Here is a 22,668-nt window from a genome sequence, read left to right as displayed (position 1 = left end):
GGTCTAGAAGTTTATCTTTTAGCTACAAAAATTGGCCAAATCCTTTAATTCGTTTTATTTAAAATTGGCTTAAGAGTTTATTTAATTTAAAATAAAGCACTAAACAAAATACATGGTGGGATGACGAAATGTAAGACATTAAATCCAGGTAAACTTGGTCTATTGTAAAATAAAAATAAATACAAGACTAAACAGATAACGCACAATAAGAGCAAATTTAAAGGTGCAGTAGGCTTCAAGTATCACACAAGGCCACGGAGAACTCTTGTAGGAGTCTGAAGTCGTGCGTGTTAAACTAGGGGAGGGACAGGTTTCAGCTTAGTAACGTTAAGGGCAAGCATATACTCTGATGAGAGCAGTGAAACTTTCCCCCTCATGCTCCCAGCCTCCACTCCCTTCCGGACTCCTTGCCTTGCAAAAGTGTGCGCAGACCCGGCAGACCGCTGTGGAGAAGTTCAGGATTTGGGGTTTTTGTTTTTAACAATGTAACGAAGAAAAGGTTTTTATTTTTTCAAATCTTGGCTGATCGGTCTACTAAACCCAAGTAGGACTACAGTGCAAGTTTCGCTTCACTGAAGAACTTTTACTCATTTTGATTAATCAGCTACGTTATGGAAAAGCTTGTGAGAGAGCGCCTTTCCTTAGCGCGCGGGATACGCACGGTCCTTCTGGCACTCGTACTTTGCGCGCAGGCTTGTTTTGGCTTTTCGGTCGCTGGACAGCAGGAGAGCACCTGCGAGGCCAATGGCAGCATATACTACGTGGGAGAATGGTATTTCCTGGACTCTGATCACTGCACTCAATGTGAGTGCACCGCTGAGGGCTCCGTGTGTGCCCGCACTGAATGCACCTCTCTCCCAGCTGCATGCATCCACGTTAGCCACTACCCCACCGACTGCTGCCCCAGGTGCGAAAAAATTGGGTGTGAGTATCGAGGTGTGGTGTACGAGCTAGGCCAGAACTTCCAGGTAAGTCAGTGGCACATAAATAAAAATACCCTATTGAAACCCTTTTTTTTTTTTTTTTTTTTACACTTTTCTATATTTACTTTGGCGAATAATAGAATTTTGTGAATCATCAGGCTTTGAAGAAAATGTAAGAGGGTTACAGGTGTGCATTGGTTGGGACGTCCATCGATAATAGTTTGAGTACTATCCTTACAAAACTAAAGTAGCTGCAACTATTTAGAAAATGGCCTACAAGTGAAAATGTCAGCATCGTCATCCTAAAATGAAGCACCTTAGTGCGCTTATGTCAATAGTATTATTTAAGTAAATCTTTTAGACGTCAAAGCTGTAGTAACTGTACTGTACTGTAAATGCATCACAACAATAACAGTGTACAAGAACATTATAAGAATACATTATTCGAAAGAATGACTTGAACACTAATAATAACACTTAATAGAAGCTCTAAAATGTAATTATTATCTAAATAATATGAATATCATAGAGATATTCTAGTAACACAGGGGAGCACCAGTTGGTGTTTAAACTTTGGGTCTTCTGGTCTGTTTCATGCCGCCCACTTGTGCAGCCATTGTTCCCTATCGTTGTCTCTGAATGCTTGTGTCAGAACCAAATGAGGATGAGCTTTGATGAATACTAAAGCCTAAACCAGATATCTGTTTGTATGTAATGAGTATGCAGCAGTAAATTGGAGGTAAATGGCGCCCCCTTTTGAGCTGGTATGAGGAGGGATTAGTAAAAAGGATACCGTTATACATAATTTGTCTGCTTGCTAGCAGTGACTAACCCGCATTTACATCATGAGGAGATTAGGAAATGATCCATGCTGGGTCTCAGTGTATGTGTGTGTTTGTGTCGATGTGTGTGTTTTCCAGCCATCAGAATGTGAGCAGTGCACTTGTGACAGTGATGGCATTGCCCGCTGTCTTGTGGCAGATTGTGCGCCTCCACCATGTGTCAACCCTGTCTATCAGCCTGGGAAGTGCTGCCCTGAATGCAAAGAGGGTATGTTAAAAACACAGTTTAATAAAAGTAGAAGGTTTAAAAAAAACAGTCACAGACGGCATCACAGAGAGAACACCAAGACATTTATCTTTTTTTATAATATGAGCATCGTTTTCAAATGTTGTCATTTAGACCCACTCTAGTGTGGTCTTGTTTTGTTTTTGAAAATTGGTTTAAAATAGGGATGAGTGTGGTTACACAATGCCATCCACTTGACTGATTATGTGTAGTATCTGTTAAGTTCCAATTACCTCTTCTTCTCCTCTCCCCAAAGGTCCTAACTGCTATGTTGATGCATCACGCAGTCAAGTGATTCCTGCAGGAGAGCCCATCTGGGTTGACTCCTGCACCAAGTGTCGTTGTCACGACGGCCAGGATGCTGGTTACTGGGAGGGAAACCGCCTCGCCACCTGTTCCCGCCTCAGAAACTGTAAACCTGAACAGCCGCCCACCCAGCAAAACTGATTCTCTGTCAGCAGGTAGACTGTCAGAGCTCTACATTTCTTAAAATACATGTTGTTTAAAGAAGCAGTACGTTAATGTACTGTACAGTACTGTGCAAATGTCTTAAGCCACCGGTTCTTTCTTTTTCTTTTTTTTTTGCTAGAAAAATGGAAAATAGCTGCATAGATTTATTTAAACTTGTGCAAACACACATGGAAATACATAATAAGAGGCAAAAACAGAGTTTGTACTATGCAGTGGAAGGGTATCTGTCAAGAAGTGAATAACAGATGGATCAGCTGAAAGGTCACATACAACTCTCAGGTCCTGTGTCAGGTCTTTGCTGGACTTTAAGATGCTGTTCATCTGCTGCAGATTTTTGTTTGGGACTGCCACTTTTCCTCCACTTGTCCAGTTCCTCAAATTTCTTAAGTTCACACTGCACACAATGTCAAAATATGACAAGTTTTCTGCTAAAAGTTCTTTCGGACCTTCGCACCTTGTTGGTGCAAAAATACTATTTTATGTCTCTCAGATTGTGTTAACTTTGATACTTTTTGTATCATGTGCCTAAACATGTGATTTTAAATTTGCTAAATCGTCTGTTATCTAATCTCTCTTACACTGGTTCATCTCTTGAGTTAGGTACTTTTTAAAAAAAATTTTTTATAAAAGACCTCCCCTTCCAAAAATAATCAAAACAGCAAAGACAGTCCAAAACAGTCCAAAGAAAAAGTTTGGAGAACTATTGCTCAGACCAATTTACTTTGAAACAAAAAATAAAGAATGACATGTGGCTCAAGACTTTTGCACAGCATTGTACCTTAGGCAACAGGACAAAGATACCTAATCCAACATTTCAGTATAACAAACAACACTAGAGCTGTCACTGAAAGGACACTAGCTGAGAATTATAAGAGTGCAAAAAGCCAAAATTAGGTTCCAGCAATGTTGTTTTAAATGGACAACAAATACTCCAACACTTGTTCCCAATACCTGCACTATTACAGAAGAATCTTTAATGAAACAAATCTAACAGGAACAAGTAAATTAAACGACCCTTGAGTAGTGGCCTTCCTATCAAGATTGGTGTTTTTCTGAGAGAGAGAGAGAGAGAGATGAGTGGGCTATTGCAGACCTTGGGGAGGACCAAGGAGGTATTTCAAGGATCAGAACAAAGCCAATGTAATTATTGGATGACAAGAAATGATAATTGACCTGTCACCAGCTGATGCAGCAGTGAAATGCATGCATCACTGTGATGCGATTTAGACTAGGAAACAGCAGAACGAAGCAATAAACAACTTTGTGTCTGTTCTATAAATATTGTAGTTCAATTTCCATGCTAATTGAAATATAATGTATGAGAGTATGGCCTGATATATGACTGTACAGTAGTTGTAGACAAGGGTAATATTTGAAAGCAGGGTTTCATTTAGGGGAATGTTATTTGTACATGTACACTGTAGAGCAGAACAAAAAAACAATCTGTAACTCGCAGCTTTGTTCATTTTTCTCAAGAAAGAAGGTGTAGCTGTTATACAAACAACCTTCTACATTATTACACTCTCCAAGTGAAAAATTATGATTTACTGTTTTCAGAATGAAATGTAGCATGAAGTATATTGTCATTTTTTTATAGAAACATTGATAGGCAGCAGGCCTACCTTCTGTAATTTGTCATCATTTCTCACTTTGGTCATGAGGGACGTTCCATAGCAAAAAACAAAAGTGATTTCAAGTTTAAAACTCTGTGTTTACCGCCTTTACATTACATAATAATCTCAGGCTGCTGCTGCCTGCATCAGTGCTATTGATCCATTGTAGCTAAATATCATTAATAAGCAGACGCTGTGTTTGTATTTCACAAAATATGAAAGAATTCCTACAAGTGCAGCTTTCAATTTACTGGCTGATATGAAGGGAACTGATGTGATGTGACGCTGCATACCTTTTTTGATAATCCATACAGGTGTGCAGAGAAAATGTGCAAAAATTCTCCAAATTAAAACACCTTTTTCATGCCCATTAAACTTGTCTGTTTTGAATCGCTTCTTTTTACTCTGAGTGACTCATTTACTGTGCTTCTGTCTGTGAGGACACCCGCCCGATGCCCCTGCAGAGCTTTTCTGCTGACAATGGGAAACAAGCAGCTTCCTGGAAACAAAAAAAAAAAACAGTAAAGAACAGTAAACTAAAACAACAAGAGGACGAAAAGGCTTTGGTGTTGTCGTTGTAACTAGAGGACAGAATTCAATTCAGTTTTATTTATATTACTATGAGCAAGCACTTGGTGACAGTGGGAAGGAAAAACTCCCTTTTAACAGGAAGAAACCTCCAGCGGTGCAAAGCTCAGGGAGGGGCAGTCACTTTCCGTGACTGTTTGGGGCTGAGTGGAGGAAGACAGGTCAAACAGAGTATAGGAATAGAGCCAGAGAACAACTAATGAATAAATGCAGAATGGTGTAAAAACACACAAAGGGTGAAGAAGAAGCACTCAGGAGAGAAAAGAGGAAAAAAAGTCTGCAGAAGTTCAACTGGGCTGTTTGAGATCAAGAGGAAACATTCAAAGAAACATGAAAAACACCATCATCACAGTATCTTTTTAACTGCAGATTTATTGATTGTATAGAAAAAGTAGGTTTGATATGACTTAATGCATTCTATATAAGATATAACATTTTCAACATTCAATGTACAAAAAGAAAAAAAAAACATACAGGTACAGGAAATCTTTAAAAACACCCACAGGCCTGAAAGTCCCATCTGCCGTCAGCAGCAGATGAACAAAAAAAAAAAGTATCAGAAAAAAAGCGCTTTGAATAGTTGAACCACCAGGTTTACCTGACAGCTGGAACAGCTTCAAAAGTCAAAAAGTCCAACAAGAAACATCAAGCACTCCTCGTGGTTCTTTCAAATACTACTTATGCTAAAGTTTCTTCTGCTGATTTTTACATCCTTAACCCACATTTTATACACACTGCACTGCACCCATCCCTCTCCTGCTTTAAATTATACCTTTTTTTCAACTTTCTGTCAACTTCTCACTCATCTCATAAAGGCTTCCCAGAAGAATTGATCTTACATTTAAAGGGACACTCCACAAATTTTACAGTTCAGTCTATTTTTTTTTTTTAGGCGTGGCTTGAAATACCACAATTCCCATGAATTCCCGCTGCCTTTGCCATCGAGGCAGCTGGAACTGTGTTTTGAACTCTAGTTCAAAGTGACTTAAAAGGTGTTGAACCCACTCATAGTTGATCCACAGCTAAGGGCAGAGCATGCAACAACATTTTAAGCCCATGCAAAATGAACCCAGCGAATATGAGTCAAATTCTTTATCAACCTTTTGGTAAACAGGGAAGTAATTTTAATTATTTTTAAAAGGGTTTTTTCTTGACTGCCCAAAATATCTAATTGCACTTACCAACTCTATGAAAGATTTTTAAACTTCTATTTTAAAGCTAACCGCACGGCTGCGATATGTTAGCCTGAGTGGCCACAACTTTACAAAGCACATTAAATTGCTGCACTGTCCCTTCGATATGGCGAGAATGATGAAAATATTGATGCCATCATTTTATCTACCTTTAATCTTTGATTATGTTTATATAACACAACAGGTTTATAAGACAAATTTAAAAAAAATGATGACTGCATTAAAATGTCTTAAAATGTCATCCCACATCCCTCAACAATGACTTAAAAGAAGAACATGATATAGAGGAGAATGAATCTGTAATATTGCACTGCGTGAGCTGTAAACACTTTAGAGAAGGGATCTTTGTTGACCCCTGTGTGCAGTCTGACAACACAAAAACTCACCAGGAGACTACAGCTTAAAAAACTACAACAAAAAAAAGAATCAAAGCACAGAGAGGGTGAAAAGTGAAAAATAAAATGACGACATGCAAAGAGGACATGAAAAGAAGGGAGACACAAGGATGGGGATGTGTGCTGAGAAAGAGAGAGAGAAGAAAATGGAGATACAGTAAGTGGCTGGGACTTCACAGACTCAAAGAGAGGCCCTGTCAATATCTATTGAAAGTCGAAGCACCCTTGTGAGGCACGGCTGCGCCTGAAGTGGGTCCATCACAAAGCACAACAGCGTGCCATTGCCACAAACAACCTAAACTGGCAGAGTACAAAAGAAGAGGCATTGAAAAGAGAGATGATGTAAAAAGAAAAAGAGCGAGGGGGTGGGGTGGGGGTGTGTGTATGGGGGGTGGACAGTTTCAATGAATGTGTGCTCGGGTGTGTGTGTGTGTGTGCAGAAAAGAGCATTGATACCTTCCAACAAGCTTGAGGCAAAGATAACAGAGAGCCAAACAGATGGGAACAGTTTTGCCTCAAGGCTAACCAAAGAGGAGGCCAACGGTGCTCGATTTTCACCAAAATAAAAGCCCCAAATAGTTCTCTGTGGTTCAAATTGCAGTTGCAAGACTTTATGCAAACCCCCTGCCACTTTCATGAAAACATACTGCAAATCCTTTCGTCTCTTTTTGCACCGAAACAAACATTTAAATATTTTCAATCTCAAAACACACATTTCTATCGCGTCATCTTTGCCCAAAAGAAAGAACTCAAGATAACCTTCCCTTCCCCTTAGCACACATCACTTCTAAAGGCATCAGTTTGGCGTTTAGGCGTCAACAATAACAACACTGACAGTACAGACCAGGAAAAAGAAAACAGAGGAAGAAGAAAAGCAAAGCATCAAAGTACAAAACAGTCAAAGACTTCAATGCGGTGATGGAAGAAATGACAGAAGTAAACATGAGACAAAAAGTTCCAGAACTTAAAAAAAAAAAGGATTAATTTAGCCCATCGTTTGTGAAATCTGAATGTGTGATAAAACCGTTTAGCATGTAGGCTTGACAGCTGATGTTGATAAAATCTGAAGCAGCAATAGGGACGTCAGTCATACTGCTCAAACTGTAACTTCTCATTACTGCCCTAAAATTAACAATTTCCACCAGCCAAAGAGCAGCACCTTATAATTTCCTCCGTCCGGATATGATCGTCTCCTGCTAAACGATTGACAGGAGAGATAGCAGAGAGATAAAACGGCATATTAATAGTATCAACGGACTATTAATGAATTGTGACACTTTAAAAAAAAATGACTACCAAGTTACATTGTAGGCTTAAAAGAGACCTTGAGAGTTATTTCACCTTGTCCTGCCCATGGAGCTGCTTGTAAATCTTACAAGAGTCAGCTTTTGTATTCACGCTGCTTTTTTCTCATAAAACATATCTGACAGCTCATTTCTTCGACATCCCACCGAGCAAAAACCTGTTCAAAAGACGGCGGGATGACGTCGGGAGACAATTTTGCCAGATGTCTGAACGACATCAAGATTTGGTTAAAAAGCAAAGGATGAACAGCAGTCTTCTCAGATCAATGGATTGATGTCCCTTTATTGTCTAAAATTGGTTGAAAAATGAAAGGACGCTCTTCCTCCCATGATGAGTAGATTCAAACACGAAACCTTCTCGTTATGAGGCTGCGGCGCTTATCCTGCTCCTACTGTGCTGCTCCAGCATGCTGGAACAATGTGTTTAGCCTCTCCAGAGGTGTACACAAATACCATCACTATGCAACACACAGTGAGAATAAAAACATCATTTACATGTGTATACACACTTGGAGTTAGGTCCATAATTTGTTGGACAAAGACTAGATTTTTAACAATTATGTGTACAGTGCAGTGGGTTTTAATCAATAGGTGGCTGAAGTGCAGACTTTCAGCTTGAATTCAAGGAGTGTAACAAAAGTTTTGCATTAATGGTTTAGGAATTGCATCCACTTTTTAAAAAAAAAACCAAAAAAAAAAAACCAATTAACCAAACCAGCGTGATTTTAAGGATTTTTTTATACTTGCATGAAACTCCTTTGCAGTCAATAACTGCTTGGAGTCTAGAACCCAAGGACATCACCAAATGCTGTTTCCTTGCTTGAGATGCTCTGCTAGGCTTTTACTACAGCCACCTTCAGCTGCTGCTTGTTTGTGGGGCTTTCTGTTTTTGTATTTAATAACTGCAAAGCATGCTCTGTTGGGCTGAAATAAGGTCACTGACTTGGTCATTGAAGAATCTCTAATTCTTTTGCCTCTAAAGGAAAAACTCTTGGGTTGCTTTGGGTCATTATCCATTTGCACTTTGGTTGAATCTGAGCAGAGTATAGTGTGTACACTTTACAATTCACTTCTTAAGTGTAATTAGGGGTTTTAGACCTTATTATAAGACTTCTGTATTTCCATTCATGAAGTCGTCTCATGATTGTGGACTTTGACAATGATACCATTACCTCCTTGAGTTCATTCTTGATTTGATTAGACAATTAGAAGAAGTTGTTTTTCTTAACATCTGTGTTATCATTCACTTTAGTTGAGCTGGTCAGTGCATCCATTGTTTTTAAGAATGAGCCACACTTTTGATTTGGCAAAAGTTTTTGCTGTGTCACTGATAGCTTTATTTTAGTTTTTCAACATAATGATGGTCTCCCTCACTTGCACTTACATCTCTCTTGGCATCATATTTGAAATTACTTCGAAGAGCTGCAACTTTAGACACTATGTCTGCTTCACTTGTGAAAAAACAAGATAACAGACCTCACCTTGCCATGAAACTGCTTTTCAGTCAATTTTCCAAATAACTTTGAGCCTTTGAAAAATTGGGGACGGTATATAAAGATGCCTGAATTTCCTAAACGGTTAATGCAAAACGTCTGCAGTTCAATCAGATCTGGATTGGGTGATTTAAAATCCACTGTGGTGGTATACAAATGACAAAATGTGTCTTTGCCCAACAAATTTTGGACCTATCTGTACAGGTTGTCCAGTAATATTAGTCTATGTGGTAAATTTGATATAAAACGTTCACTTTTGGACCAAATGTAACATTTTTAAGACATCCAAACAAAACAAATTTCACCCCCTCACTTTTCAACCAAATTTAGTGTTAACAGTGACATTAGCTAAAAGAAAACCAACACCAGTGGATGTCTGGAGCTTAGGGGAATACTGTATGTGCAGAAAATATGGTAAATTTCCAATATCTTTTAAAGGAGTATTAGCTCAACTTTGACTTTAAAGTGCATATTAGCAAAATAAACTGAAAAAAAAGTTTCCAGAAGTATAATCTCCTTATGTGCTGCAGGGGGTCAAAATCATAACTGAGCTGTCAGTATGTATCAGACCTGCTTTCTTCAGTTCCTCCATTTGATTTCAAATGCTCTCCCAAGATAGTTTCAGTACACGGCATACAGGAGAAACCCTTTCATCCTTTCAGTTTATTTACTGTTGTTGCAAAACTCTCAACAAGTCAGCTTCTGCTTCCAGAGTTTAACTTCATATATATGTATAAAAACAGAGAACAAAAAGAGAGTTCCCGGTCGTCTGTAGCGGCTGACAAACGTGTTTCATCAGCGTGTTCATGTGTCACCAGCACTCATTTGAGTCTTCTGCTGTAGATGCAGGCACAATACACATTCATTAATTGATAGCAGAGGGTTTGATTGAGTAATTAGATCCAAACAAGTGACTCCCTGACGAAAATGTCCAAAGCAAATTGTCTGTTAGCATCACAGGGCAAGAGACGCTGATGTCTCTGATATGCAAGCCGTTAGATACAGTAACACAGTTCATCACTGCATGTCAGCATGTTGTGGTAATGTTACAGCTTGCCTCCACGGGCTGTTAATGCGCACAGAGTTAATTCTTTCTTGCATTTTCAGAGTATGCATGAAAACAGTCCGTATCTTTTCTCATGGAGACAGTTTTAAGATGTTATGAGAAATCCAACGTCAACATTTAAGAAAGTGTTACGTGACACACTAGCAGTTCCTGTCAATGCTCGCTGTCAACATGCCATCAGTTGCCCTCCAGTTTGATAGGAAAACTTAAGTTTGACGCCACTGATAATCCACCTTTGGTCCACAAGTTATGCATTCTGCAGTCATTGATTGTTACAGGTGTGATAGCACCCACTGTCTGCTTCAAGAAGTTGTTGGTGGAAAGAGCCTGAGTCCTAAAAGAGAGAAATATCAAGCTGAATAGAGTGGAAACGAGGCAGAAAGAGACACTATGATGTGCTTGTGACAAGTTTTGCTCTCTTATTTTCAATTTCATATTCTTTCAGATGCCTGTGAGACACTCTCAGTTTTCTTTCCATCCTTTAAGTTCTCTTCTTTCACATCTTCCTCTCACTAGGCTAGTTAATATGCATCCTCCCCCACATCGTCCACTTTCTCTCTTTCACATCTTCTAGCCCTTAATGAGCCGAGGTGGTGGCTTGCCGATCTCCACGGAGATGTTCGTGTACAGAGGATACTTCTTGACTTGAACCAGTCTGTAGGTCAGCGAGCTGATGCCGTCCTTCTTCATTGTGTTCTTGGTGTTCTGTATTTTGTTGAATCTAATGGAGGAAATGAAGAGAGAGAAGGAAGGGGAGGGAGAGAGCGGGAAATGAAGGAGACAATCAAGAATATTAGATTCAGTTCAGTGTAAGTTAAAAACAAAACAAAAACAGGAGTACCAGATAAAAAGTACCAAGTACCAGGTTAGAGCCTAAGTTCGGATACAGTTACAGCAATGCTGCAACGAGAAAATATAAATCAATCGTTTCTTCTTGTCAACTGTTTTTTTATTCTAAGAAAAGCAACCTGACACACTGCTAAGGAAAGAAAAAAATGAGGAAAACTGAAAAAAGGGCCTAGCTGTAGGTTCCAGTGCAAGTTTTTAATAATAAAAAAGTCAAAAAGAAGAGCAGTGTATAACCTTTGTATATTTGCAAACCCTTAAAACTGCATCTGAAAGTTGTGCCAAGTTTGGTCAATTTTTCCATCCATTTTTCATCCTCTAATCCAATTCTGGGTTGCGGCGGCACAGAGCACAGCTGCTTTATTTTGCAGGCGCACATTTAAATGCAATATGCAATGCACAAATATACACAAAAGATCATATTCTGTGCAGAGGACACTGCACAGATTAGAAATAACTTAAAGACAGGGGATAAAACCAATCCAGAAAGCATTCAAGGCAAATAAAAACAAAACAAAAACAGATATTAGAAAAGATTAAACTTTCAAAAACATGCATGAACTCCATCTGCAATGTGCTGCAGTGCACATTTAACTAATATGACGAAAAGAGCCTGATGTCTATTGGATAAAGTTCCCTAAAAGTTAAGAAAATAGAGTATTTGATTTTCTTCACCAAGCTGATCGTGACCAACAGGTGGTGCTGTGGCCTAGCACAGGGACTCGGAGAACAGGATGATCTATAATATCTACCTGGGTTTGTCTGTCTTATGCCGGGATATCTTTTCCCATTGGCTGTGATTCAGCAGTTACATCAGAAAGCGCTCTGATTTTGGTATTAAAGAGGGGAAAATAATTCACACAGTGTGTCAGGCAGTTACACAGAGCGGCTGCTGAGCCTCAGTTCAGCATGTGATGCAACCTTTGGCATTAAAACAGATTCATAACACAAACACGCCTGTCACCCTTGTAGTAGCATGAGTTTTTGCAGGCATTCAGAATGGAAATGAGGCCACAGTGTCTACCAGCGTGTTTACAACACTCTTGTCTTAAAATTCCTTCTTTTTTTCTTTTTTTTCAAGTAGGTCTCTGAGCAGAGAAAGAGCTGATGTGTGCAAACACCCAGAACTCCACACTCAGTTTTCAAAAGACAGCCGTGACTGACTGCAACAAAAGATGTCTTCTTAATGATATGCTTGGACATGCAACTGGAGATGACACTTCAGTCCGACATGGACCAGTGAGTCTACAGATCCTTGTCAGAGCTGACGAGCAAAGATCTCTCTTCTCTTCCTGCATTCTGTCTCTCTCAAATCAAATCAAAAATCTTTATTGGCATGAATGAAAGCTGGGAAAAAAAAATAACGTTGTCAAGCATCTTCCTGCTGCACAATATACACTACAGTAACATACACATAGAATCACGTGTTCTCTGACTTCTACAAAAAGACGGCACTTTTACCTGGAAGGAGGGGGAATTCGTTTAGGAGAAAGAGAAAGGAAGCAGAAGAGCAATGGGAGTGTGTTTAAGGTAAAACGGAGGTTGGATGACAGGGAAGAAAAATGAAGGACAGATAGGCGATGAGATAAACATATCTGGGTGTGACAGATGGACGGAGATATACTGATATTAAAAATAAAGCGAATGAAGGGGGGGAAGCTAAATCTCTGGATGACTATCATATGAAGAATATTAAACACAATCCCTGCCTACATTCAGTATAAAGAATATCAGATGCATGTAAACACACACACACAGGCACACCCTGTAGGTTACTTTATGTATCCTTTCAAAGCTCTAAGACTTACTTTATAGAGTTAGAGGGCGAGACAAAGACATCCTCGTTACATATTCATTAGCCTGATTTCCAGACGTCCTGACTGGGCTAAGTAAAGCTCCTTTTTAATTCCACTGAGGGTCTCACAGGAAAACATTTCTGGTTAGGAATCTCAACAATAGCTTGTCGTGCCAGCTAATCAGGGTTATTTTGCTCTAGTGTCACATTTTGAGTTGGCCCACTTAACCTTGTTTGAAAAAAAAAATCTTAAAGGAAGAGTTTGAGAGTTTGGGTAACTCATTTGGTTCTTTCTTAAGAAAGAACCAGAAAGAAGCAGCAGGTACTGACAATGCTCTCATTTCATTTCATCTCATGCTTGACATGACTAAAAGGAAAGTGTCCTTGGAGCACCTACAGTGGTTTCAAAAAAGAAAGGTTTTACAGGACTCTAATGCAGTACTGCGAAAAGTAAAATGTATATCAATAACTTTGAAGAACCACATTTTGCAGGAATATCTTGAAGTAGTCGTTTTCTGTATGACTTTTGGTCCATTCTTCTTTACAATGCTGCTTCAGTTCATTGAGGTTTGTAGGCTTCTTTAATTTGCTGTATGCATAGCTCTCTTACAGTCCAGTGACAGCACTTTACTCAGGTCAAGATCTAGACTTTGACCGGGTTATTACAGCATCTTGATTGTATTCTGTTCATTTGTAGATTTGTTGCTGTCCTTGGGACCATTGTCCTGCTGTATGACCCAATTTAGGACAAGTAACTGCCATGAACTGAGATGTATCTTATAAAAAATTTCTTTGAGCAACGCAAGGTCTGACCTTTGGGTGAATTTACTGGGACATCCACTTCTGGGAAGATTGTGGCATTGTGGTAACAAACACCTGAATGCTTCAGACCAGTAAGCTGGTCAAGAAGTAAGGGTGTACTTAGCTTTTGACAGCACAGCAACAACTACAGATCGAGGTGAGGTTAAGGGTGTTTTTTCTTTTTCAGTACCCTTAGATCTGTGTACAATCAGTCCTCCGTCAGAAAATTACTTAACCTTAATTTATTTATTGAGTCTATAGGAAAGAAACACTAAAGCTTTCTAAACTACTGTATTTTATATAATTTCGTCATAATACCCAAGTATATCATAATTATCTTTTAATCTAATCAAAATTAAGATAAGATATGTTAGATATAACAAATACAAACATAGTTTAGAAAGATATCTATCAAGTCATGTAACATAATAAACTACAACAGCTCACAGGACTGGCAAGCAGATTAGCTGCTAATGCTAACAGTCCAGCTGAAGATCAATGTTGTTGTTTGCTTAAATGTTGTTTTTTTGATGAAATTAAGTAATTCATATATAAGAAATTAATTAGTGTGCATCAGAGGTGTCAATAAGTGGATTTTCTTTATCCCTTTTAGATGTAGGCTAGCTGTTTCTAGCTAGCTACACAGCTAAGCTAATAGTTACTACCAGGTGTGAGAATTTATCAATCCTCTCATCATTAGTCTCTCAGTAATAAATTAGCAAATGAGAACTACCTCCCACTTCTTCTGTATTATGAATAAAACTGTAAATTTAAAGTGATGTTAGGTTACTTTTTTTCCTTTAAATGTAATTATTAGTTATTGGTTATTATTGGTTACATACACATACAGATATCAACCCAAATACACACAAACACCCTCTGCAGCTGCAGGATGATAACAAAGGAATGGCATATTGAATGAGCTTGCTGTGCATCTCATTCAATTGCAATGCTGTTTGCCCGACACAAATGGTGTATGTATGTGTGTGTGCTCTAACTGATACTTGTAGCTTGTGATGAATGTTCCTCTTTCTTAAATCCATCGGCCCAACATCTCATTGCTATGCCTAACCAGCATTTCAGACAAGCCGAGAGAATGGACTCCTGTGAATGTTCGAGTTAATGTGAATGCATGTGTGCAGAGGAGATAGTAAACATTCATCAGACAGTCAAGACAATGCTTCCCTTGGTAAAAGCTGGACATTACGCAGGTACTCCAGATAAACTCTCCCAAAAGGCTCAATCATTAATCTGAATCTAAACAGAGAAGAAACTCTGCACCTGAAGACAAAAAGCGGAAACAAAAGCTTAGTTTATCAGTGTAATTGGCAGGCTTCTGCAAGAACAACCTTAAAATAAAACATTACACACACACACACACACACACACACGCACACACACACACACACACACACACACACACACATACATGCTGAATATATATACGGCACATAAGGGCCCAATAACCAAAAAGTCCTTGATATACTTCAGAACAAGGCAATGTAAATGGTTTAAAGGTAGTCTATTTATGATATTCTATCAATTTTTGAATATTTCCCAGTATAGAATCCTATTGTGCCATTGACACCTTATTGGTTGTCACATTTCTGGGTATGTGATATCATTTGAAAGCTCTCAACAAGTATCCCCAAATCATCTCTTGGACTAAAGAACTGACAAATTAAGAAATTTATGGTAAAAGGTAAAACTTTATATGCTAGCAAACAAAGCGATCATGGTCCCTGACCGGTCTCTTGGTCTGTGTGCCTGGAGGCTTTGGCAATTATTTTCCCAGCAACCAGCTGTCAACCTCCAGCAACCAAACACAATCAATCAGGGAATAATCATTTTGTCTGCCAAGTTGATGTTACATTGTTAATTGTCACATGTGTGCAAAACCTCAATTACAGATTTATTCCATGACAAAAATTAACAACAGTGTTGCTGTTAATGTTTTGTTAGATCATTCTGCAAAATCAAACAGATGTATTGAGACTTTTTACTTAAGGCTCCAGTCACACAGGCCTAGAGACTGGCTCCTCGCCTGGCAACCAGTGGTTGCTAGGGAAAAAGTATTCCCTGACTGGTTGAGAGTGGCTGCTGGCAATTTCTGTAAAATCAATTACTGAAGCCACAGTTATGCAGGCCTACAAGTCACTCACTAACCCCCTGGTAACCATTGGTTGCAAAAGGTAGCTTGCTGTTGCCAAGTGAAACTGGTTCCAGAGGCATGCGATACTGCACCGAACACCTTCCTTCCGACTGTTTTGGTCACTCGACTTTTGTGTGGGACATGCCTATATGTTTGCAAACACTCACCAACAAGGGGAAACCACTTGCCAACCATTTGTTGAATAAAAATTTTGCCCGAGCAACCAGGTCTCATAAATGTAACAATTAATAAAAAGATTTAAAGTATATGGACGTCAAACCTATAATTTGGTTGTTGAGTAAATGTACTTAAATGGAAAAGTTTCATTCTAATCCAACGGCACTAGAAATCCATGCTCATCCGCAGCTCCCAGAATACATCATGTCAGGCACACAATAGGCTGGTCATGCCAGTCACATTACTTGGGTTATGGAAATCCATAAGAATTGAGTGGAATCATCATCAACTTGAATCATCAATTGAATATACAAGCAAATCATTATGTATAGATGATTCATGTACAAATGCATGATAGATTTTAGGTTTACCATCTTGAGTTGCATTTGGTGGTGTGATAGGTGGCAGTGTTGGTTAATTGGTAGTTTGGTCCAGACTGAAATATGTTCAGAGATTTGCTGCAAATGCACTCTTGCCCTCTTATGAATGCCACTTTGGGTTTAGCAATAATCATCGGATGCATGCTAAAGTAAGATGATGAAGTAATTGATAAATCTGCTACAAAACAGCAAATGTGCATTTTTATTGTGAACATGTCTCAGAGAACAGGGTTCACTCTGGTAACCAAACAACTATTTCCTTGTTTCTGCCTTTTTTCACGCTCTCTTCAGAAACCATTAGATGTTCTGGCGAAAAAAGACCCTTTAAAGTAAATTAAAATAAATGCAAAACTGGCTTGAGAAGATGAAAAGTGAATTAAATATAATGTCCAAAGACAGATACAGCAGAGAGAGGACAGAGAAAAACACTCTCCCCTTCACCCACACTGCCTGAACACTGCCATGAGGTGGCCGTTTCTCCTTTCACAGCCTCCTGATTATTCTAAGCTGCCATGCTTTATTTAAACCCAAATCCTGCTTCTTTTCAAACAGATCCTTTAAGCCAAAATTTCCGAGACATTATAATGAGTGTCCAGAAGGGCTGTAAAAATGAAGTTTTTGCTCACTAATAGGCGGCTATTTTCTGCCCCTCGCCACAGTTATGAATAATGCATCGACCTCAAATAAATAGCGTCCCTGTTGGTGTCACCTCTTATTGAGGAAGTGTGGTCTATGGTCTATAGAGTCCAGAATGACCATCAAGACGAGGAGGAAAACGACAAAACGGTATCAATCAGACACACGCACGAGTGTGTGCACACACAAACACTCTCTCCCTCTCTCTTTCAGTCTACTGGCTGATTTATTGATTTTGATGAAGGCAACTAGACCACTTTGACCTAGCTGGCTCCTATTTCTAACGGTGTCATTTCAGCAGGCAATTACAGAGGGATCGTTGAATCTTTCTCTCTGAGTCAAACACACTTTCACATATACACACATACACAAAACAATGATAGATGACACATTAAACAGGCCTGGTTATTTTAGACATCTTTGCATTCAGGTTCCTGCTGCCATTTTCCAGGACAGATTGTTAATTTTGAAGTTAAACTACATCTAGATGGATGTCTGACATCTCTACTTCTGGAGACGTGAAGCATGAAAAAAAATCTCTCCATTTTGTTTCAGGTGATTTTATATTTTATGTTTATTTATTTATTACCTTGCAGGTTGTAATAGGAGACTGGCATGAAGAAGAAAAGAGATTTAATAAAACAGAAAACTAAGAAAAGACCAAAAGTCATGTTACATATTTAAGGTTAAGAGGAGACAAAAAGGTTCTCTTTAAGGTATCCAATTCATATTTATAATATAATATAATATAATATATTTATGGGTATTTGTGATCAACAAGAACAGCTTTGTATGGATTTGCAGTGACCTTTCCCTCTCAGCGTACAAGTGAAGTCAAATCCTACCTCCCCATCGCATGACAGATGCCTCAGATCTCCTTACTGCAGGAGACAAGAGTTCAGCTTTTCCATGTTGAAGGGGGCCTATTATGCTTTTCTTATCTTCAGTCATATACTGCTACAATGGTGTATGCTCATAACAACATGGAGAAAAGTTTAAATAATGTGGCCAGTGTATTCCTATTGACGGTACCAAGCCCAGATAAACGTGGAGGGCTGCATCAGGAAGGGCGTAAAATCTTGGCCAAATGAAGCATGTCTCATTCTTTATGTGTCATTTTCATACAGGATTGGTCCAAGCCTGGGTTAACAACGACCCTCTTTGTGGCCAACAGGGTGCTGGTGGACATTGTGCTACTGTTAGCCTAAAACAAGAAAAGAAGAAAGCGGGGAAGACGTGTTAAGAGACAGCGAGAGAGAAGAAAAGGCAGCAGTTCAGAGGTGAAAGCAGTGACTGCAGAAAGATGTCGGCAAGAGTAAAAGGGATCTTTTACAAAATGGTAGTGAAACCTGCTATGATGTATGGTTTGGAGACACCGGCACTAAGAAAAAGACAGGAGGTAGACCTGGAGGTGGCACATGAAGATTTTCACTGAAAGTAAACAGGATGGACAAGATTAGAAGTGAGTACCTCAGAGAGACAGCTCAGCTTGAGCAGTTTGGGGACAAAGTTAGATACTCAAGGGTGAGATGGTTTGGACATGTGCAGAGGAGAGATAGTGGATATACTGGACAAAGGTGGAGCTGCTAGGTAGGAAGAAAAGAAGGCGACCACAGTGAAGGGAGTAGTGAAGGAGGACATGCAGAGGGTCGGTGTGACAAAGAAGAAGGTGAAGAATAAGTGGGGAGTTGCCCAGCCTGGGGGTTGCTCAACCCAGTGACAAAGGGCTTTTGTGTTTTTTTTATTTTTTAACTCTTGTCTCAGAGCAGAAATCCATAATGAGGTCACCTCCCTCACATAGCATTGGCTGTGGAAAAGTTAACCCGCCCATGTGTTCTTCAAAGTTTTGTTTGTGTTGAGCAGCCAATCAGAAGAAAGCTGAAACTCTCCCTTTACGGTCTTCCTTGACCTTAAAGGGAGAGGAGCTGAAATGGCATCTTTCAGGTCTGAACTAAGCGGATGCACTGAGCTGCAGTTTATGATAAGGAAGGATTATTTTGAACTGTGACTCATACAAAGCTGCTCTAGGACAGTCCGAGAATAAAAATATGAAGATGGAAACCAACAAAACATATTTCCTTTAATTTGTCACGTACAGGAAAGTATTAAAGGTGTGCAATAGCTGTGGCTTGATTTGTTTTTTAGCTAATGAGTTACCAACAAGCTAAAAATAAAAACTTAATCCAACACTTCAGCTTTTGCAGCTCAGGCTCGTGGTGGGGCTCGAGGCTATTCGAGCAGTTGTAGGGTAAGAGGCAGGGTAGACCCCTACAAACCAGACAGGCCCCAAGTCTGTCGTAGGGCTAAGAGACAGACAACCAGTTAGCCTCACATCCACACTTACAGCTAATTTTAGAATCCAACCAAAATAACAAGCACATCTTTTGACTGAAGGAGAAAGCTGTAGTACCCAGAGAATGCATACTTTGAACGTTTATCTAAAGTTTATTTTAAAAGAAGAAAAAAAGTGAAAGTTTTCAAATTCAGTTTTTGATTACAAAATAATTCTCGAAGATACCTTTGTGAAACTTTCTTTTAGTTTAGACTGACCTTGGCATATTGTCCAAACTTTTTATGAAGCACCTTTTCAGAGCTCTGTGACTGTTTTTGATGTGTTTTGCTGTTTGTAATTTTTTCACAAGCTGTACAAAAGCCTCTCTTGTAAAAAGAGCTATTGATCCCATTCAGGCTAGCTCATTAAACAAAAACTTTAACAATGTATCAGACGCAGTGCTCACAGGCTATCTTCAAAATTCAGATCAAGCTGGTCAGAATTTGTCTGGCTCCAGCAAACACAGTCAATACTCTTTCACTCATGGCTCTTGTTGCCAGCAGTTTTTAATCTTCTTATAAACCAATTTAGGAGCTACAACTAAACCAGACCTCACTCTGAACCATGAGGCAGCACAGTTTGTCAGAATGGTGAAACATAATAATGTCACATGAGATCAAACTAAAATGTTACTGGAAGAGACAACAGATTTCACTATGTCTCCATTCTGCCGGAGCCACAGCAGCTATTGATTTTTTGTGTTGAGAGGCATCGTTGCCCAGTCTATTCAGGCATGAAAACGGGGGCTCTTAGAGGAGAATAAACAGTGATAATCCACATTTAAGCAGCTTAATGTGAGGTGCTATACTCCTGGTGATTAATGTGTCTAGAAGGGCTCATCTCTGCATATTGGGTCTCATTCATCAAACCATAAAATAACACACTTATAGGGGAAGTTTTTTACGCATTTGTCTGAAAAGCAATTTAAATGGGTGTAGCCAAAAGAGCAACATTTAAGCCCCTGGGCCGTATCTCTGAAAAGCAATTTTTGGTTTAGTGAAAGTGTTTTGTCCTTGGCATTTAAAAATCTCACAATCTTTTAGTGACCACCAAGGTTGAGCTGTGGCCTTCAGAGGTTTGTTTTATTTATATTTTGTTCAGTCATCTGACACTTTTAGGCATGAAGTTTCTATCTAGGATTCTCTGCACTTATATGAGCCACAACGCTCATATTACTATTTAACTAATATTAGATTACTTTCAATCAATACAGTTAACAAGGATTTATAATCATACGTGGATTTTATTTAGTTAACATGCCACTTTGTCTTCTTGCATGTCATCGGGCTATTGCTTAAATATTTTAATATCCTACCATGACTAAAACATTTCACTCCTGTTGTTTACACCTGCACCTCAGACTGAGAGATAGCATTGCATGGTGGATCAAAATCTGATGGCACTTTTCATGTTCATGATTTCCATCCAACACCACTGACTGAAATTCAGCCCCAAGTCGTGACCTTCACTGTGTTTTACAGAATGCTCTCGACACTCACTGTTGTACCTCTCTCCTGACCTCCTCCGTGCATATTGATGACAATTTGAACTAAAAAAGTCAAATTTGCATTCATCACGCCATAAAACCTGTTGTCACTTATTTTCAGTCCAAATCTTGCGTAATTTGGCATTCCTGAGACTTTTTTTCACCCGTTTCCTTTCCTTAAGAACAGCTTTTTGACAGGCACCCTTCCACTGAGACCATCTCTGAGGAGGCTTCAGTAAACAGTATATGGATCATCTGAAGGGTCAGATATTTCTCAGATATTAAAGATTCTGCTTCTTTTGTCTTCCAGTGGTCCTGTTTCCTCAAAATTTTTAAAGACATACTACACAACATACCAAAGGTTATGCAGACTGAGTGTAGTTTGGGGGACCTAAATGCATACTCAGAACACAGGCAGGAATGACAAATAACTCTTTGGGAGTCAACTTGGTGCAGAAATAGGATTTCATACTTGTCAAACTGATGTGTTTGGCATTTTTGTATATTCAACTGAAGAAATGGGAATAAATTATGTGTTTTTGTGACAGGGTGCTCGTTACAAAGTGCCCTAATGATACAAATAAAAAAATGTTTTTTTTGCTAAAGTGTGTAATATGTGTAGAACGAACACTGGTTCATCCTTGAGTTAGGTGCCTTTTTGTGTTTGAATGATTCATAGGTCAGCAATAAGTGGCTTAAAAAATTCTTCTGAAAATCAGCTTGTACACAGGCTGGAGTGAAAAGGAGTGAAAAAGCAGCCAAAGAAAAACTGAAAGAGTTTCAGAGAGTTTCAGAAAGCCTGGAGAACCGAAAAAAACCCTCCTCTGGATTCTTGGTAAATATTAAACTGAGAGGGGCAAGACTTTTGCACAGTACTGCATATACAGTACGGTGATATTAGTGTGTACATTTCCCTGGATCACAGTTTTCACAGGGGTTAAGAGTGATATGAAATCACTATAGTATAGAAAAATCAAACATGTTATTTTATATCTAAACGTTGGCACTAAATGATGAGCCTCATTTGACCTTCACCAAGTAGGCAAAAACAGTATTGTGGTGCTGCAGAGACATTTTGCTTTCTCTGACTTTCCTCAGCGAGTAACAACTAATTGCTCCAAACTGCATCACTCAGGCTGTAAAGATGCCACTAGTGAAGTAATATATAAAGTTAAGTCTTTTCTAAAACACTTTCACACTTCTAAGGTGTATCAAAGGTAGCAATTTTCCTTTTGCCCACCGTTTCTTATGACAAGCTGCAGTACTTATCAGTTGTAGGCAACTCCCAAGTGTGAATGTGCACGGTGTTAGAAACTGCTAAAAATAAAGGTCAAGTCCTCATTTAAACACCTCTGATTAAAGGTTAAAGTATCTTTAACATTTAAGTCTTGCAAAACTGGACAGAGTGACAGTGGATAATGTGGACGACAGCAGCGAACAGGAGACCCACTGCTGCCCATAACACTGCCTCACATTTCAGAGCAGTATATTGCACTGTAGGAAACATTAATTATAAAGCCATGCCACTGATGACTTCTGCAGTGCCACGCAATCATAATTCTTTCAAACTGAAATGAAAAATTCAGAAAGACACGTCTGAACCGAGTAGCTGTGAAACAAAAGCAGCGCGATCGATCCGAATATAAAGCCGGAGAACGACTTCAGACAATGATGCAGTACCTCTGTGGGTTGGGCTCGTTGTGTTTGTCTCTCTCGTGCTTAATCATTCTGTAGCGGCCGATGCGAACGTCTGGCCTAGACACCTTCATCCCATTCAGAGTGATCCTGCAACACATGCAGATAGAACAGAATCTATTAGAGAAAAGAAAGAAAGGAAACAAACTGAGCCAAAGAGGAGATGAGAGAGAAAACATGCTGATTATTGAGGAAAATACTGTAACAAACAGAGCTGGAAGACAAGGAGAGGGAGAACACATTAATGAAGAAAT

The 22,668-nt window shown here is 39.2% G+C and overlaps 2 protein-coding genes across 5 annotated transcripts in view; one reads left to right on the top strand and one right to left on the bottom strand.

Annotated features, from left to right (window-relative positions):
* Positions 1 to 79: 79 nt before the first annotated feature.
* zgc:113531 (von Willebrand factor C domain-containing protein 2-like) lies at positions 80 to 4,470 on the top strand. Its single transcript, XM_003437839.5, has 3 exons — positions 80 to 968; positions 1,844 to 1,973; positions 2,248 to 4,470. The coding sequence occupies exons 1-3, from the start codon at positions 612 to 614 to the stop codon at positions 2,436 to 2,438; spliced, it is 678 nt and encodes a 225-aa protein (XP_003437887.1). The 5' UTR covers positions 80 to 611; the 3' UTR covers positions 2,439 to 4,470.
* Positions 4,471 to 5,017: 547 nt separating this feature from the next.
* The window catches only part of b4galt2 (UDP-Gal:betaGlcNAc beta 1,4- galactosyltransferase, polypeptide 2), a 207,468-nt gene continuing 189,817 nt past the window's right edge, over positions 5,018 to 22,668 (bottom strand). For all 4 annotated transcript variants that reach the window (XM_019348151.2, XM_019348153.2, XM_025900060.1 and 1 more), the window contains 2 exons: positions 22,400 to 22,504; positions 5,018 to 10,835 (listed from right to left, as the gene is read on the bottom strand). In XM_019348151.2, the coding sequence (XP_019203696.1) occupies positions 10,685 to 10,835; positions 22,400 to 22,504 (256 nt within the window). In that variant the 3' untranslated portion in view covers positions 5,018 to 10,684. The remainder of the gene's footprint in view (positions 10,836 to 22,399; positions 22,505 to 22,668) is intronic.

This window comes from Oreochromis niloticus, linkage group LG18, assembly GCF_001858045.2.
Source record: "Oreochromis niloticus isolate F11D_XX linkage group LG18, O_niloticus_UMD_NMBU, whole genome shotgun sequence".
NCBI classification, from domain to species: domain Eukaryota; kingdom Metazoa; phylum Chordata; class Actinopteri; order Cichliformes; family Cichlidae; genus Oreochromis; species Oreochromis niloticus.
The sequence above is the reverse complement of the archived record's forward strand: the minus strand, read 5'-3'. Positions and strand labels throughout refer to the sequence as shown.

Excerpts from the sequence above, each read along its gene's own strand:
- zgc:113531 (XM_003437839.5), top strand. The coding sequence starts at position 612 with ATGGAAAAGCTTGTGAGAGAGCGCCTTTCCTTAGCGCGCGGGATACGC. Across the intron at positions 969-1,843 it reads AGCTAGGCCAGAACTTCCAG|CCATCAGAATGTGAGCAGTG; the intron begins GTAAGTCAGTGG and ends TGTGTTTTCCAG. Across the intron at positions 1,974-2,247 it reads CTGCCCTGAATGCAAAGAGG|GTCCTAACTGCTATGTTGAT; the intron begins GTATGTTAAAAA and ends CTCTCCCCAAAG.